The sequence below is a fragment of the Oncorhynchus nerka genome, linkage group LG10, assembly GCF_034236695.1.
Source record: "Oncorhynchus nerka isolate Pitt River linkage group LG10, Oner_Uvic_2.0, whole genome shotgun sequence".
Taxonomy (NCBI): Eukaryota; Metazoa; Chordata; class Actinopteri; order Salmoniformes; family Salmonidae; genus Oncorhynchus; species Oncorhynchus nerka.
Window position 1 is genome coordinate 39,739,311 of NC_088405.1, and position 19,072 is coordinate 39,758,382.

General features: G+C 40.0%; 1 protein-coding gene across 3 annotated transcripts; it reads left to right on the top strand.

Moving 5' to 3' along the window:
- Nucleotides 1-3,198: 3,198 nt before the first annotated feature.
- LOC115135292 (lysophosphatidylserine lipase ABHD12-like) lies at nt 3,199-17,652 on the top strand. 3 transcript variants are annotated; one of them, XM_029669820.2, is made up of 14 exons: nt 3,202-3,463; nt 6,436-6,529; nt 8,769-8,896; nt 8,992-9,097; nt 9,293-9,412; nt 9,489-9,519; nt 9,614-9,659; nt 10,032-10,161; nt 14,177-14,214; nt 14,355-14,434; nt 14,556-14,638; nt 16,636-16,714; nt 16,905-17,029; nt 17,150-17,652. In XM_029669820.2, exons 1-14 carry the CDS (start codon nt 3,430-3,432, stop codon nt 17,175-17,177), a joined length of 1,122 nt encoding a protein of 373 aa, XP_029525680.1. In that variant the 5' UTR covers nt 3,202-3,429; the 3' UTR covers nt 17,178-17,652. The 3 variants fall into 3 exon arrangements, with proteins under 3 accessions (XP_029525683.1, XP_029525680.1, XP_029525681.1); XM_029669821.2 differs by lacking the exon at nt 6,436-6,529 and having other exon boundaries at nt 3,203-3,463; XM_029669823.2 differs by lacking the exons at nt 14,177-14,214; nt 14,355-14,434; nt 14,556-14,638 and having other exon boundaries at nt 3,199-3,463.
- Nucleotides 17,653-19,072: the final 1,420 nt, after the last annotated feature.

A 19,072-nucleotide genomic window follows, 5' to 3' on the forward strand; every position in this document is an offset into this window, starting at 1 on the left:
TTTGCAGAAATTCAACCATGAAGGCCTGATTTACACAGTCTCCTCTAAACAGTTGATGTTGAGATGTGTATGTTACTTGAACTCTGTGAAGCATTTATTTGGGCTGCAATTTCTGAGTCTGGAAACTCTAATGAACTTATCTTCTGCAGCATAGGTAACTCTGGGTCTTCCTTTCCTGTGGCGGTCCTCATGAGAGCCAGTTTCATCATAGCGCTTAATGGTTATTGCGACTGCACTTGAAGAAACTTTCAAAGGTCTTGAAATGTTCCGTATTGACTGACCTTTATGTCTTAAAGTAATGATGGACTGTCATTTCTCTTTGCTTATTTGACCTGTTCTTATTATAATATGGACTTGGTCTTTTACCATATAGGGCTATCTTCTGTATACCATCCCTACCTCACAACTGATTGGCTCAAACGCATTAAGAAGGAAATAAATTCCACAAATTAACTTTTAACAAGGCACACCTGTTAATTGAAATGCATTCCAGGTGACTACCTCATGAAGCTGGTTGAGAGAATGCCAACAGTGTGCAAGCTGTCAAGGCAAAAGTTGTCTACTTTGAAGAATATAAAATAGATTTTTTTCTGATTACTACATGATTCCATATGTGTTATTTAATAGTTTTGATGTCTTCACTATTATTCTACAATATAGAAAATGGTCAGGGAGGTCACCAAGAACCCGATGGTCACTCTGATAGAGCTCCAGAGTTCCTCTGTGGAGATGGGAGAACCTACCAGAAGGACCACCATCTCTGCAGCACTCCACCAATCAGGCCTTTATGGTAGAGTGGCAAGACGGAAGCCACTCCTCAGTAAAATGCACATGACAGCCCACTTGGAGTTGTCCAAAAAAGCACCTAAAGGGCTCTCAGACCATGAGAAACCAGATTCTCTGCTCTGATGAAACCAAGATTGAACTCTTTGGCCTGAATGCTAAGTGTCACGTCTGGAGGAAACCTGGCACCATTCCTACGGTGAAGCATGGTGGTAGCAGCATCATGTTGTGGGTATGTTTTTCAGTGGCAGTGATGGGAGACTAGTCAGGATCGAGGGAAAGATTAACGGAGCAAAATACAGAGAAATCTTTGATGAAAACCTGCTCCAGAGCGCTCTGGACTTCAGACTGGGGCGACGGTTCACCTTCCAACAGGACAACGACCCTAAGAACACAGCCAAGACGGCGCAGGAAGTCTCTGAATGTCCTTGAGTGGCCCAGCCTGAGCCCGGACTTGAACCCAATCGAACATCTCTGGAGAGACCTGAAAATACCTGTACAGCGATGCTCCCCATCCAACCTGACAGAGCTTGAGACAATCTGCAGAGAAGAATGAGAGAAACTCTCCAATGACAGGTGTGCCAAGCTTGTAGCGTCATACGGCGGCAGGGTAGCCTAGTGTTAGAGCGTTGGACTAGTAACCGTAAGGTTGCAAGTTCAAAAACCCCGAGCTGACAAGGTATAAATCTGTCCTTCTGCCCCTGAACAGGCAGTTAACCCACTGTTCCTAGGCCGTCATTGAAAATAAGAATTTTTTTCTTAATTAACTGACTTGCCTGGTTAAATAAAGGTTTTAAAAAAAATACCCAAGAAGACTTGAGGCTGCAATTGCTGCCAAAGGTGCTTCAACAAAGTACTGTGTAAAGGGTCTGAATACTTACTTGTAAAAGTGATATTTCAAACTGTTTTTGTTTTTTCATTATGGGGTGTTGTGTGTAGGTTGAGGAAATGCAAGGTATATTACACAATATAGTGCTTTAAATATGTTCATGTTATAATAATGTTATGATATGTTGCCAACCTTGTAGGTTTTGCGAGATGTAGCTTAGGGGATGAAGCTTAGAGGATCCCTTCTCCTGTTATTTAAATACTCATCATCATTCATTGCATAACAACATGCAAGAGAGTAGCCTTTATTGTAAAAAGCCCCTGGCTGGCCAAATTTACATTTAGCAGGTTATGCGCTTTCACACAAATAGTGTGATTTGAGCCCGTGTCTAAAAATGATGGTCAAGAAATAGTTTTCTGACTTCCCCATGACCATTAACCATGCTACAGTAGGAGTTCTAATATATCTGCAATTGTATGGCGGTCTTTTTCTGACATTTCCTGGATCAGGTTTTTGACCATAGAATAGAATAGAGATTAGTCAAGTTTTAATCTTGCTTATCCCTGAAAACAAATATTGAGACATTTGGTCAGATGCTCGTAGTGTATCCACGAGAGATTGGTAAAGTATTATATTCTAGTGGATTCTATTATTTTATTCTATATAAGCACATACAAAACAGCACATAGTACTAGTGTAGGTCTACATCATAGCCCTATACTGTAGGTAGCCAACTGAATTGTATATGTGCCATGTGAAAAGATCCCTCAAACAAAATTATTTTAAATCCCCATCTAGTGTACAAACTGAAGTATGCAAATAGGCCTTTGTGCTTTGGGATTGTGTTCTATGAAAGACTGTGTTCCTTACTTTCAATGATTGCCATACATATTTCTAATTTATAAATTCATAAGGTAGACCGGAGTTGTTCTTGCGTGGCCTGTACATAGGCTACTCTGGGTCACCTTAAACCTTTACTCCTCCCTCATTTCTTTATCAACAATGTGGGACTACTGTAGTACTTTCACCCACATCAGAGACGGAAGAGGAAGCAAGACATCCCACTCCCTCATTTTTCTTTTACAAACGAGGTCAATGAACTAAGTAGACCAGACCCAGCTGCTATTGCATTGGTGCCTATGGGAGAGCCATCCCCTTAAGCAGACAGGAACTGACTTTATCCGCAATCTTTGACCACATATTATAGAGCCTATGAGTTATGCTGCATTCATAACCAATTGGGAAGTGAGAATGTACCACCTTAGAGTTAGATAGAGGAGACTATATAGATTAAACATGTTTTCACATGGACATTGCCATTGAGGGTTTACATCATTGTAAAGTAGTCAACTGGGTGGGACTTCCTATATTTGAAGGAATAATCCCATTATTATTCAAATCCATTTGTATGGCCCTCTAACTGGAAATTGCTAGTGGGAAATGGTGGAAGCCCTCAATGACAAACAGGTTTTATCATCTAGAGTTCTCTATCTAACAGTTAGATAGAGAACTCTAGATGATCAAACCTGTTTTTTTGTTAGATTCTAACTCTCTAATGGTAACTTTCCACTTGGTTACGAACGCAGCATTAGACAAAAAAACAGACGTACGGTAGGCGACAAAGACAAAGTACAGTAGTTAGTCACAAAGCCTAGATGTCAATCTAGATCAGACCATATAGTTTCACGACAGTGTTTTACAGGCTGCATTGATTATGCAAAGGACTGGAGGCTCATATAGTAAATAGATTAGTAAACGTCTCAGGATGAGGAAGAGGACTGGTGATCGTGACTCCAAGAAGCAGAAGACTGCCGGAGATGAAGCTGGTTTGTCATCGAGTGCGCAACCGAGGTAAAATTGCGTAAAATTATGCTCTCTAGACTATAGTATAGTAAATAAATACGCCTGTTAGGAGCACGCCCGTTTGTAGTCCTAAAAAACTGAAATTACACCTCGGGTTCGTTCAGCCATTCCTATGCGGGAAATGAATGAGGTTTTTGAATATAGTCCGAATGAAAATAAGGTCTGAGCAATGGCGATTTTATAATGTACTTCTTGGTGGAGCAAACTCACCATTTTTTTTGTTGATGCATGCCAGCAAAGCCACTACATTATACAACACAACACTAAACAATACATTAATTGAACTATAACCGTGACAAACGGTGCCCTCAAACTGTTAGGGCCTACATAAAGCTGTCCCAACAGCAGCTTCCCAACAGCAGCCCAAACACTGCTACACTGGCAGCGAAACAATTAATTCAGCCTCACTTACTGCCTTAAAAAAAACATAGCTGATATGACTGATTTTCTTAAACAAATGTTGTTTCTACTGACAATTGAGATGTATAAACTATGGCATAAGGGGACGACGAGTGGATGAGAGGAAATGCGTAATTTCGATGAAGACATTAATGAGCGAGTTAGGATGGACAGTCAAAATAGCTATTTGTTCAGCACTTTTGAAATGTACAGCGACAGAATTCAGAACATGGGCCGATCTTACAGTATTCTCCATGTACACCAAGTCAGAACTGTAGGATAAATAAAGGGGGCATATAAGCAGACAATGAAAGCTCTTACACTATTCAATGATGACATTTCTCTGAAACAGGCTATAGGCTACACGTGCACCAGCAAGTCAGAACAATAGTCTAACTTATGAGGAGGAAAGGGACTAAATTATTAGGGTGAGGATCATGGGTTACTTACAGCTTACTACATAACAGGTAGCCTAGAGGTTAGAGCATTAGGCCAGTAACCAAAAGTTGCTGGATCAAATCCCAGAGCTGACAAGGTAAACATCTGTCGTTCTGCCCCCAAACAAGGCAGTTAACACACTGTTCCCCAGTAGGCTCTCATTGTAAATAATCATTTGTTCTTAACTGACTTGCCTAGTTAAATAATGGATAAATAAAAACATACACTCAGCATTACTTTCTTAGCTACGGTATACATATCTCCCTGGCATATTACATCATTTATGCAGCAGCATACAATACATTTTTGGACTCACCTTGTTGTGCTGTGCTCACTTGAACAGGAAGGTGGAACGGCTGTCCTTTGTGGGGAAATTTGTCATCAAACTTTGTCATCAAAGTCTGGCATTCTCTGGATGTATGGTGCTTTCAAGACAACTGGGAACTCGGAATAAAACAAGGTCTAATCATGACGTCAGGGATCTTCAGGTCGGAGATCTTGAAAGAGGCCAGAGTTCCCGACTTGGAATTCCGAGTTGGATGACCGTTCAAAACTTATTTTTACAGTCTGAGATCGTTTTGTCTGAGTTCCCAGGTGTCTTGAACTCACTGAAGTCTGAGATTTCTGAATTTCCAGTAGTTTTGAACGCGGCAGAAGTCATGCTGGATTGACAGCATGGCCAATGTTGAATGTTTATCCTTTTTAAGCTTGGAAAAGAGACCCTTAATAATCCCAGACTTGGACAACACACCCACTCCACTGAATAGTAGGCTAGTGATTGCTTTGCAATGCTTGCAGTTAGCCACTGATTCCTTCCAAACCACTCATTGTTGAATTTGCGATTTCCTACTTGTGTAAAGTTTGTTTAATGACCGATGAGCACCTATTCATTTTATCTATCATTTCTCTTCATAACTTCTCTTCATATGACAAGGATTGAAAAGGATTTGTCAATAGATTGTCAACTTGATTCATGATGATGACTTATAGCTTGCTAACTAAGATTTTGAAGTATGATGTTGACATGGTCAGTCCAATCAAAGCTACGGTAGATGTAACGTGAATTGACGTCATTTTATCTGTGGCCAATGACCTTGAGCCTACTTGGATGGGCACTTCTAATGTAACTCTATGGCAACACTCAAGGGGCTTGAATTTTCGAGCTGTCCCCATAGATTTTGCGGTGACGTAGTGTCCCCATGAGTGACAGAACACTGAGCCAATCACGGCACGACTACAGAACATTATCAACCCCTATGCTCCGTATTTTCCACTGGCTTCCCCACCACCACAGAAAGCACTGAGCTAGGCTGAAACACCTGCATTTTGGAGCTGCCTTACTCAAGAAAGAGAAAAAGACACCATGTTTGTATGCAGCTTTATTAACTCAATGATCCTTTTTTATTTACATTGTTTGCAAACTAATATGTGACATGTATTAATGCCAAAGTTACATGCAAAACAGGCAAACATGTGGAGCTCAAAACAGGTGAATGATGGGTCGCCACCTAGGCGTCGTGGCCTTTTAACCATTTTAAATGAGGATCTTCCTGCTATGGCACATCTGTGAGAAGGGCTGTCCAACTGTAGACAATGAGAACAGACCCCTGCATAGCCCATGTACAAAGCGCTACAAGCTTACTGAGTGACTGCTTCAGAATACAGCAATATTTTCTGCCGTATCTATAAATAACCAGATAAAGAGATTTGCTGACCTTTTGCTAGAAATATATTTCTTTCGATGAACAAAATATCACAAGAGGGGAAATGTGCAAAGGCAAACTAGTAAATTACCCACCACCTTAACATGTAAATTACCCACCAACATAACTTGTGAATAAGAAAAATATATATAATAGAGAAAAACGTGTTCACCACCAACATCTACACAACTGTCTTGAGCACCCAACATCCGTTTTTGGGGAGACATGGGTTGTTTTTGGGTTGAGACGTAGACTGTCGCACTCGGAACCGGACGGAGCGGACTCAAGGTACTGTTAGATGATCCTGAAAAAGTTAAATGTCATGTCCCGGACAAATGCAATACGGTTGTCAGGAGGAAAACGGGGTTCAATGGCGTCAGATGACACTTGCTGGACTCTGTCGCTGTTGCATTATTTCAGCTTCCAAAGGACTCTCATCTGTCGTCCTCTTCGGCCACTGGAGCTGGGTCGGGCAGATGGGGCGGAGGTCAGAGAGTGATGGCACGTCTGGAAGGTGCGTTGGTGAGAAGGGCCAGGGAAGTGATGAGCCAGGTCGGATAGATGATGAACCACCTGTTGATGGGCCATTTGGCCTCTGCTCGGCCTCTTGGCTGTCCACAACACCATACAGACATACAGTGCATTCAGAAAGTATTCAGATCCCTTGACTTTTTTCACATTTTGATACGTTACAGCCTTACTCTAAAATAATTATTTGTTTAAAGATCCTCACAAATCTACACACATTGTATAAATTGTATAAACTTTTTCAAATATACATTTACATAAGTATTCAGACCCTTTACTCAGTACTTTGTTGCAGCGATTACAGCCTCGAGTCTTCTTAGGTATGACGCTACAGGCTTGGTACATCTGTATTTGGAGAGTTTCAAATTCTTCTTCTCTGCAGATCCTCTCAGGCTCTGTCAGGTTGGTTGGGGAGCATCGCTGCACAGCTATTCTCAGGTCTCTCCAGAGATGTTCGATCGGGTTCAAGTCCTGGCTCTGGCTTGGCCACTCAAGAACATTCAGAGACATGTCCCGAAGCCACTCCTGCGTTGTCTTGGCTGTGTTCTTAGGGTCGTCTGAGGTCCTGAGTGCTCTGGAGCAGGTTTTCATCAAGGATCTCTCTGTACTTTGCTTCATTCATCTTTCCCTCAACCCTGACTAATCTCCCAGTCCCAGCTACTGAAAAACATCCCCACAGCATCGCCACCAACATGCTTCAACGTAGGGATGGTGCCAGGTTTTCAGACGTGATACTTGGCATTCAGGCCAAAGAGTTCAATCTTGGTTTCATCAGACTAGAGAATCTTGTTTCTCATGGTCTTAGAGGTTTTTTTAAACTGCAAGCAGGCTGTCATGTGCATTTTACTGAGGAGTGGCTTCCATCTCGCCACTCTACCATAAAGGCCTGATTGGTGGAGTGCTGCAGAGATGGTTGTCCTTCTGGAAATTTCTCCCATCTCTACAGAGGAAGTCTGGAGCTCTGTCAGAGTGGCCTTCGGGCTCTTGATCACCTCCCTGACCAAGGCCCTTCTACCCCGAATGGTCAGTTTGGCCGGGCGGCCAGCTCTAGGAAGAGCCTTGGTGGTTCCAAACTTCTTCCATTTAAGAATGGTGGAGGCCACTGTATTCTTGGGGACCTTCAATGCTGCAGACATGTTTTGGTACCCTTCCCCAGATCTATGCCTCGACACAATCCTGTCTCGGATCTCCACGGACAATTCCTTCGACCTAATGGCTTATTTCTTGCTCTGACATGCACTGTCTACTGTGGGATCTTATAAAGACAGGTGTATCCCTTTCCAAATCATGGCCAATCAATTGAATTCCAAGTTGTAGAAACATCTCAAGGATGATCAATGGAAACAGGATGCACCTGAGCTCAATTTCGAGTCTCATAGTAAAGAGTCTGAATAATTATGTAAATTAAGGTATTTCAGTTATTTATTATTTTAATTAGCAAACATTTCTAAACCTGTTTTTGCTTTGTCATTGTGGGGTATTGTGTGTAAATTGATGAGGGGAAACAACATAATTAAATACATTTGGAAATTAAGGCTGTAACGTAACAAAATGTGGAAAAGGTCAAGGGGTCTGAGGACTTTTGAGTGTAACGACAGTCGAAAATAAAAGCAAACGTGCAAGTAGAGTAACAGTAGGAGCGTGTCCATTGATTCCGTGTTTATAAATACCATAAGGGTTGTGATGTAGACACAGGGACAGCGCTTCCGTTGCAAAACTTCCTCAATACTGCCCCTCAAGTCTGCTCAAGGAGCTATACGCTGCGTTCCAAATTTCTTGGGGCGCACTTGTGCATACAAGGAGCAGCCCATTTTGTGACTTACAATGACACTGCGATACTCCGTCGGCTCCGTAGAGGTCTTATCCGTTTTGTTCGATCAGATAATATCAGCCAGTTAACATGACCTTTATTAATTATGAAGCCTTTATGTGCTTATTTTGATTACATAAGCTTCAAAATTCAAAAAGTGATGTTAGTTGTTGAATATTATCTCATAGAACGAAAACGTATAAGATCTTCTAAGCTTACAGTATGTTTGCCACGTTGGCTTTGGCCAACGAGCCATCGCGGAGTTAGTCTCCATTAGCGCCTACAAAAAGACTCCATAACTATTATTGGCCTAAAATGCACTTCAATGCCAATATCCAGTAATGTCTGCTGACGCAGCATTGACTTTTGTCATTGCAATGTTGACGCTTTTTGTCTCTCTCTCTCTATCTCTCAGACCTAGCTCCCGTTTGTTGTGGTGGGTCAAAAGAGGTCTCCTGGTTGTGTGTGTCATTTATGTTTCTGTGCCTTTCATGATGCGACTGTTCCCTGACATCATAAAACACCTGGTGTATTCTCACAGAGGTGAGTGTAAGCTAATCATGATAATTATCCAAAATACTGGACAAATCAGGGATTACAAATCATATAACATATCGTCTGTTTCTCTTTCTTTTTAGTCAGGGTCCCATTCTTCGTCAACCTTAGCCAGCCAGCTGACCTGTATCTTAACCACACTGTGAACATGTACCTTAAATCTGAGCAAGGGATCTCATTGGGTGTTTGGTGAGTAGGCTTTCTCCAGGTTACTTTGTGAGTAGGTTAATGTAGCCTACCTACCTTACTTCAGAAGTACACTCACTGCCACTGGACAGTATAGCTTTTATAAAGACAGCATTGAACTTTATACATCAAAGTCTACACATCGTCCCTTCCACGTGTTGTCACTTCCTAATGTTATCACTGTACAATATCTTCAAGGCACACAGTCCCTGAAAGTCAGTGGAAGGAGGCACAGGGAAAGGACTTGGAATGGTACCAAGATTCTTTGGGAGCTGGAATTCCGATTATCATTTATCTCCATGGCAATGGAGGCACAAGGTAGCAAGAACAATGGATACCTATACAATAATATTGTTCTCACTTTGAATCTAAAAGTACACATTCTTTCATACAGGGCAGCAAGTCACCGTGTGGGATTAGTACGTGTAAGTGACTGTCGACTACATCAAAAGTTACTTCATCATGGCAGAAAATTACATTGGTGATTGATAAATTTGTGATTGGCTTTTGTGTCCACAGGTGCTGAGTGCAATAGGTTACCATGTTTTGGCTTTGGACTACAGAGGTTGGTTAAACTTAAGTTTGACTAGACCGTTAAAACATATTTGCTTTATTTATTTAGTCTGAATACATTTTAATAATTGTTACACACGTCCTTGATAACCTAGCGTTAGTCTACATTTTGTGGTGTGACAGTGTTATTTTACCTTGCTTGCTGTAAGGAGAGTCCGATAACCAACTCCCAATTCCTTACACTGCATTAGAGCTCACCCTCTGGTGTGGGTTGCCTGTGACTGCCCCCTTGTGCTCAGATACGAATCATTGCACAACTCTGCATCAAGTTTACCTCAGGCAGACAGACATGACATCATAGGCCTATACATAGTCTATTATGTTTGCATAATGAACAACCATTGATATAAGAAACTCTTAACAGGTTTTGGGGACTCCACCGGAGAGCCCACTGAAGTTGGTCTAACCACTGACACCCTCTACTTGTACCAGTGGGTAAAAGCCCGCAGTGGGAGCAGTCTGGTGGTATTATGGGGACAATCTCTTGGCACTGGGTGAGTGACCAAACGTGTGCCTTCAGGTGGATGGTTCAGTTTGTAGAGATGAGATAAGCGAGTGGAAATTATTATTTATGTCGATGCGCAGCAGACCTGGGCAAACAATAGTTGTATTTGGACGTTTCTTTTAAAATACTTTTAAAATACTCAAGGTAGTCTAATGTAGTTTGTATAGAGTTTCAACTAAAAGGCAACTATTTTCTTTAATATTCAAATACATGTCTCAATAAAACATCATATTTTAAAGTATTTTGAATACCTCAGAAAACCAAATAATATTTGAAAATATTTGGGAAAAAATGATGTATTTGATGACTGCAAAGTATATGGTGAAGAACAGTTAGTTGAATTAGTCTAAATATGTCAACATTAGCACATGGTTTGGAGGGCTCTCCGATATTGATATGAATCTTAATATAATTTATAGCCTAGAATTACATACATGAGGGACATGGAATCAATCACCTCAACATTTGAGCAGACCACTTTTGCAGATTCAAAATTACTAACAAATGCATTTTCATAGTGAGTGAGACAAAGTAATACAGTAACACTAAACATCAAGTTCTTATACATGTGTAGTGCTAGTACCTTTGTGATTATTACATTAGCAACATAGTTGTTACATAGAACTTTGGAAATTGCTTTATAATTGAATAACAATGGAGTGATTACATATAAGGAACAGTCACTTTCTCTGTGTACAGTACTTTCAAAAATGCTCAGCTCTTTGCTATGTAATTAAAATGCAATTACCAAAGTATCATGTAACAACATGCTAATAAAATGTTGCTCTATTAAGTATAACAAAATATATCCCAAAACAGCCTTCTTGAATTAACTACAGCCAAGATAGGTGGAAAATCATGTTAGTTTGTATTTCGAGTCAAATTCAGAGTAAAGTATCCCTTTAAAGATGGTGTGGTGTGTGTTGGAAATAAGAACCATTAAAACAGATGGACAAAGAATTTCAACGTTGTTTTTGCTAAGCATCCAACTCGCTGTTTGCAAAAATTCCTTTGAATTTCTCTTCAGTATTTTCAGGTATCATAAAATGAATTGCTGCTTTCGACCTTTACAGAGGCATGTTGAAAGAGTCACTCACAACTTATTTATACATATGTACTAAATATAATTGGTTAATTGGTTGGACTTGATTATGTACACATTCAGGAGAATTTACATTTACAGAAGGTTCAGATATAAATGTATTGTGTAGATCAAATATGACTGTCAGATTGGAATAGCATAGGAGATTGGGTTCTATTCATTCTCTTTCTATATGCAGTTCCATACAACTGTGCCATTAGTTGAAGGCAGCCAATTCCAATAGTTTCTGAAAAGTAGTCACTCCCTGAGGTCCGTATTCAAATGTTTTTTTATGTAGGTGTTTTCTCAGAAATGTATTCAAATCGTTTTTAAAAAGTAGGTACTTTCTCATATCTGTATTCAAATAGTTTTAAAAAGTAGTCATTTTTTGTGATTTGTATTCAAATAGTTGTAGTCAAAGTAACTATTTATTCCCCCCAAAACGAGTTACTTTCCACAAAGCATAGTTAAAACTACAGTGCATTCAGAAAGTATTTAGACCCCTTCCCTTTTTCCACATTTTGTTACGTTACAGCCTTATTCTAAAATAGATTAAATAAAAACATTTTCTTCACCAATCTACACAGAATACCCCATAGTGACTGCACGAAAACAGGTTTTTAGAAACTTTTACAAATGTACAAATAAAAACAGAAATACCTTATTTACATAAGTATTCAGACCCTTTGCTATGAGACTCGAAATTGAGCTCAGGTGCATCCTGTTTCCATTGATCATCCTTGAGATGTTTCTACAACTTGATTAGAGTCCACCTGTGGTAAATTCAATTGATTGGACATGATTTGAAAAGGCACACACCTGTCTATATAAGGTCCCACAGTTGACAGACATGTCAGAGCAAAAACCAAGCCATAAGGTCGAAGGAATTGTCCGTAGAGCTCCGAGACAGGATTGTGTCGAGGCACAGATCTGGGGAAGGGTACCAAAAAATGTCTGCAGCATTGAAGGTCCCCAAGAACATAGTGGCCTCCATCATTCTTAAATATAAGAAGTTTGGAACCACCAAGACTCTTCCTAGAGCTGGCCGCCCAGCCCAACTGAGCAATCGGGGGAGAAGGGCCTTAGTCAGGGAGGATGCCCAAGAACCCGATGGTCACTCTGACAGAGCTCCAGAGTTCTACTGTGGACATGGGAGAAACTTCCAGAAGGACCACCATCTCTGCAGCACTCCACCAATCAGGCATTTATGGTAGAGGGGCCAGGCGGAAGCCACTCCTCAGTAAAAGCTACATGACAGCCTGCTTGGAGTTTGCCAAAAGGCGCCGAAAACAAGATTCTCTGGTCTGATGAAACCAAGATTGAACTCTTTGTCTTGAATGCCAAGCGTCACATCTGGAGGAAACCTGCCACCATTCCTACGGTGAAGCGTGGTGGTGGGAGCATTTTTTTCAGCAGCAGGGACTAGGAGACCAGCCAGGATCGATGGAAAAATGAACGAGGTAAAGTACAGAGATCCTTGATCAAAACATGCTCCAGAGCGCTCAGTACCTCAGACTGGGACGAAGATTCACCTTCCAACAGGACTACGACCCTAAGCACACAGCCAAGACAACGCAGGAGTGGCTTCGGGACAAGTCTTTGAATGTCCTTGCGTGGCCCAGTCAGAGCCTGGACTTTGTATCAACCGCTAGAAAATGTCCATTAATTATAATCCACATAATAATTTACATTTCCTGTTACTGCAGGATTATTGTCGCAAACTGTCTCAAATGACGATCATTTATCTGTAAAGGTAATGTCGTGGAAATTCTTACACAGGGACACTCAAAGTCAATCTGAAATGAATGATTATTTATTGTCAGCACGCTGGATAGGTTCCAACTAACTCAATGCACCATAGTACACATGTCAAACAGGAGCTCTACCTGGGCAGACCCAGCAGTTGTCTTATATACAGCTATACACAGACAAGTTATATTTGCATGATTTAGCATAATTAATTCATCCTTATCCTTTTTTTGTTTCGTCCATGTGACAAACCAATACTGGTTCATAACATGTGACAGCCCAATACCTGACCAGGTTTCTCCTCTCTAATCTGAGACCTTGGAATTGAGATATCTTTCGTTCTCAAAACAAGGTCTGGGCGTGCTGCCAAATTGCAGCTACTGATAGTGAGGATTTGTACAGTCAGCCACTTGCATGAACACAGAAATTGGTTTATAGAACAGCACATGAATATAACACAGAAATTAGTTATAATAAAAGCCCAAACATTAAAATGACGTTATAGTCATCAAAGGTAATATTGTGTCTGTTACTAAAGTAAGCAAACACAATATAACCTATGATTACTTTTTAATGTTTTTACATTTACCTTGATTAACTTGACCTGTACGTTTTATTACCTTTGCCTTACACTCCAAATAGATATGTATTCCATTCCACTGGTAGGCTTTTCATGATTTAAATCGTATCATATTTTAACTGTTTGTTTGATTTGAAAAGTAAGCATTGTCCATTCAAGAGACTGAACGGCAGTTAGCCTAGCTATAACCGAACGGTTGCTGGTTCGAATACCCAAGCCGACAAGGTGAGAAATCTGTCGATGTGCACTTGAGCAAGGCACTTAACCCTAATTTGCTCTCTATGGCTGACCCTGTAAGAAACAACACATTTCCCTGCACCGATCAGGTGTGTGTGAGAAAACATTTTTTTTAAATTAACACTTATTTGTTTACTTTTTTGCTTGTTCCACCCCTCATAAACAATATATATATATATATATTTGTGAGATGTTTAAGTTAGAGAATCTGTCACTACTACTACTTATCTACCACCACTAACGGTGACGATTGAAATAATCCAATCAATAATTAGAAATATGACAGAACATTTTGACAGTGACTCAAAGTACGAGACATGATCAGTAAACACCATTTTACCCCCCGTGTTTGTACAGAGTGGCCACTAACACTGCAGTCAAACTAATTGAACAAGGTAGGCTTTACTGGACCCATTAAACGTTTTATACCCTCTAGTTACAGTACAATACACATTTCATGAATGTTTTTTTGTGTGACTCAGTTCATGGAAGTTGACCTGATGTAGTTAGACTCAGAATATTTTGCTTTTATCAGGGATTGTTGTTGATGGTGTGATCATTGAGGGAGCATACACCAACATTCGACAGGGGGGTGCCCATCATCCGTTTGGCTGGGTAAGACTCACATACCCTCCTCTCCATGGCAATACAGTGCATCTGAAAATGCCATGATTTAGAATGTATTAATGTACTAAACTGCACTTCTTTTCCTCTTTAATTTTCCTTGTGTCCTCAGTTTTATTGGAAGTTCCCAGGTTTTGAGTACTTTTTCCTGGACACAATGGCAGAAAACAATGTCATCTTCCCTAATGATGAAAAGTACGTATTTTCTCGATTTAGATTCAAATGAATACAAAACATTTTCTTGTACATTTATTTTGGTTTATGCAACTTTTCAGTGTTCTTGTCATCCTTTATTTTGAGATTATTAGTACAGGTTTGCGAAATGCGATAAGAAATCAAATCAAAATAACTAACTGTTACGGTGCCTTCAGAAAGTATTCACACCTTAACTTTTTCCACAATTTGTTGTGTTACAGCCTGAATTCAATATTGATTCAATTGAGATTTTATGTCACTGGCTTACACACAATACCCCATAATGTCAAAGTGGAATAATGTTTTTACAATTTTTTTTAACAAATTCAAATGAAAAGCTGAAATGTGTCACACCCTGACCTTAGTTATTTTTGTTTTCTTTATTATTTTGGTTAGGTCAGGGTGTGACGAGGGTGGTATGTGTTTTATTGTCTTGTCTAGGGTTTTTTGTATTCTATGAGGTTTTGGTGTGTCTAGGTAAATGTCCCAATCAGAGACAGCTGTTTATCGTTGTCTCTGATTGGGGATCCTATTTAGGTTGCCATTTCCATTTTGGTTTTGTGGGTTATTGTCTATGTATAGTTGCCTGTGTCAGCACTCGGTTTAATAGCGTCATGGTTGTTTAGTGTGTTCATTTAGTGTGTTCATATCATGCTGCGCCTTGGTCTCATCAATACGACGAACGTGACAAAATGTCTTGAGTCAATAAGTATTCCACCCCTTTGTTATGGCAAGCCTAAATAAGTTCAGGAGTAAAAATGTGCTTAATAAGTCACATAATAAGTTGCAATAACAGTGTTTAATGTGATTTTTAAATGACTACCTAATTTCTGTGAATTGCAAACACAGATTTTTCAATTTCTCGCAAAGAAGGGCACCCATTGGTAGATTGGTAAAAGAAAGCAGACATTGAATATCCTTTTGAGCATGGTGAAGTTATTAATTACACTTTGGATGGTGTATCAATACACCCAGTCACTACACAGACACAGGTGTCCTTCCGAACTTAGTTTCCGGAAAGGAAGGAAACTGCTCAGGGATTTCACCATGAGGCCAATGGTGACTTTAAAACAGTTACAGAGTTTAATGCCTATGATAGAAGAACACTGACTATGAATCAACAACATTGTAGTTGCTCCACAATACTAACCTAAATGACAGAGTGAAAAGAAAGAAGCCTATACAGAATAAAAATATTCCAAAATGTGCACCCTGTTTGCAATGAAGCACTAAAGTAAAACTGCCAAAAATGTGGCAAAGAATACAAAGTGTTATGTTTGGGGCAGATCCAACACATCACTAAGTACCACTCTTCATATTTTCAAGCATGGTGGTGGCTGCATCATGTTATGGGTATGCTTATCATTGGCAAGGAATAGGGATTTAAAAATATATATATTCTAACATGTATTGACTCAGAGGTGTGAATACTTAATGTAAATTAGATATTTCTGTATTTAATTTTAAAATAAATTTGCTAACATTCCTAAAAACATGTTTTCACATTGTCATTATGGGGTAGATGGTCATTATGGGTGAAAGAAATGTTGAATTAAAATCAAATTGTATTTGTCACATGCGCCGAATACAACCAGTGTAGATCTTACAGTGAAATGCTTACTTACAAGCCCTTAACCAGAGTCAATACCAAATCTTTTCAGTCTTTTGAGGGGGAATAGGTTTTGTCGTGCCCTCTTCACGACTGTCTTGGGTGTGCTTGGACCATGTTAGTTTGTTGGTGATGTGGACACCAAGGAACCTGAAGCTCTCTACCTGCTCCACTACAGCCCCGTCAATGAGAATGGCCCTCCTTTTCCTGTAGTCCACAATCATCTCCTTAGTCTTGATCACATTCAGGCTTTTAACACAACAAAATGTGGAATAAGTCAAGGGGTATGAATATTTCTGAATCACTGCAATCAAATGTGTTTGAGAATCGTTCTGAGAGATTGAGGTTGACTGTTCATGAAAAGTGATGCTTTATCAATTCTCCACAGCTTGAAGAGGATGAGGAGTCGTCTTCTGATCCTTCATGCAGAGGATGACCACATAGTGCCCATCCACATGGCTCAGCAGGTGTGGCATGATACTTTGACTGTAACTGACAATAATTCCTCTATTGTCATCTGTCCATAGTATCCCAAGCAACATTTCTGATGTTATCTGTATGGGTTGAATGAATATATATCAAGAAGAGTTCCTGGAAACATGATAGTTACAATAAAGGACTTTTCCACTTCTAATTCTTTGTTGTGTTCCTATCAAGCTGTATGAAATAGCACAGAGCGCCCAGAACTCAGAAAATCAAGTGAAGATGATACCGTTTTCCGGATCCCTTGGGTACCATCATAATGGATTATACAAAGACCCTCACCTGCCAGACATCATCCGGTTAGAAAATCTTGGCAACTCTTCAGTTGCAGTTTCTATTTGGCAAAAATTGCAATTCTGATTCTAAATCATTTCATTCTAACAATAAAAGTAAAAATGTTTTCATCCATATTGTTACAGGGAATTTGTACATACATTGGCCCCCTAATCCAGTGACCTATGCAGAAGAGCCTTTGGACATCAAGTGTTTCAACATATCTAGAGGACCGCAAATCCTAGATGCACAGTTTACACATAAATGTGTCTCTTTACCTTATGGCAAATCAGTAGGATGACCTTCAATCACATGGTCCAATCATTGACCTAATATCAGATACAAGTTACATTGTTAGTAAAGTTAAGCAGTTACTTAGCCAATGCATTATTATCTAGCTATAGCCTATGTGCAAATGACAAAATCTCTGAGATGGAAGCAATGAATTTGTTGACTGTCGGTTTATGAATGACAAATGTGAAGAATGATGACTAATCAATGTTTAAAGTGTCAAACTTAGGCACATTTTTTTGTATTGATTACAGAAAAGTTACTGCTGAAAACTTTTCTTTTTGGCTAGTATTATCCCCAGATTCCAAAATCATGTTTACAAGTACAAATAAAACCTGATCGATGCTCATGAATCTCACTCCATGACTCCTGCTTCTTTGTTGATTATGAACTTGCTTGTTTACCCGACCGTGGGAAAGACTACTCACTGGGCAAAAACTGGTTGAATCAACGTTGTTTCCATGTCATTTCAACCAAATAATTCAATGTGAGGATGTTGAATCAACATGGAAAACTGGTTAAATTAGCAAAAATGTTCAATCCAATGACGGGGTGAAATAGTTTGTTGATTTCAATTTGAATTCACGTTAGTTGACAACTCAACCAAATCAATACTAGATGTTGAACTGACGCCTGTGCCCAGTGGGAATGTTTGTTTCCACACTCACGACTCTGACTCTATTGGTTACACAGACAAGGCCTTCCATCTTATTCTAACCCTCTCTCGGCGGCTTTGTATTCGTTACCTGATAAAACTGCTGTACAATATGATCTTGTTGCCATCTGATGCACATTCAAATGTCATAAAAAATCTACACTGCAAAGCTCTCCCTGTCTTCTGCTGTGCCCTGATTGTATTACTGCTGATGATATCTGGAAATGTGCATGTACACCCTGGCCCATCTATTGTTAATAGCCCCAATAGAGAGCAATAGTAATGCTGTCTTTTTGTAGACACTGTAACTCCACCATGGTTCATTGGACAAAGCCTAATGGAAAATTAATGGAGTTTTGGGGGGGGTTGGATAAGCGCCCACTCAGGCTATCTGGAAGGCCAAAGTCAGTTACTTTAAGGAGCTGTTCTCTCTGGATCTAACCCCAAGAGTTCTGGAAAATGGTGAGATACCTGGATAATTAACCCTCCTCTTCACAGATGCCAATGTCCCTTAATGTTGATAATGTGGTTGTTACTGACAAGGAACGTATGGCTGAGCTCTTTAATCACTTCATTAAGTCAGTATTTCTATTTGACTCATCCACACCTCCTTGCCCGTCCAACACTTCCTCATCTCCCAGCCCTTCTAATGTGACTAGCCTTGATGCTCCTCCCTCTTTTTCCCATGCCAAGCTTCTCCCTGCAGGCGGTCACAGAGTCTGAGGTGCTAAAGGAGCTCCTTAAACCTTACCCTAAGAAAACATCTAGGTCAGATGGTTTAAATCCTTTCTTCTTTAAGGTTGCATCCGCTGTTATCGCTGAGCATATCTCTCACCTTTTTAACCTGTCTCAACCGTCCCGCAAGGGACCCATCAATTCTGAAGTTAAGGATGTCTCACTGCAACCTTAAAGGCCCTAAATGATGTCACCACTGCCCTTGACTCTAAGCAATGTTGTGCTGCTATCTTTACTGCCTTTTCCAAAGTTTTCTATACAGTAGACCATTACATTATTGTGGGTCGGATAACGAGTATTGGTGTCTCTGAAGGGCATTTGGAATGGTTTGCTAACTACCTCTCTCAAAGAGTGCAATGTGTAAGGTCAGAACATCTGCTGTGTCACC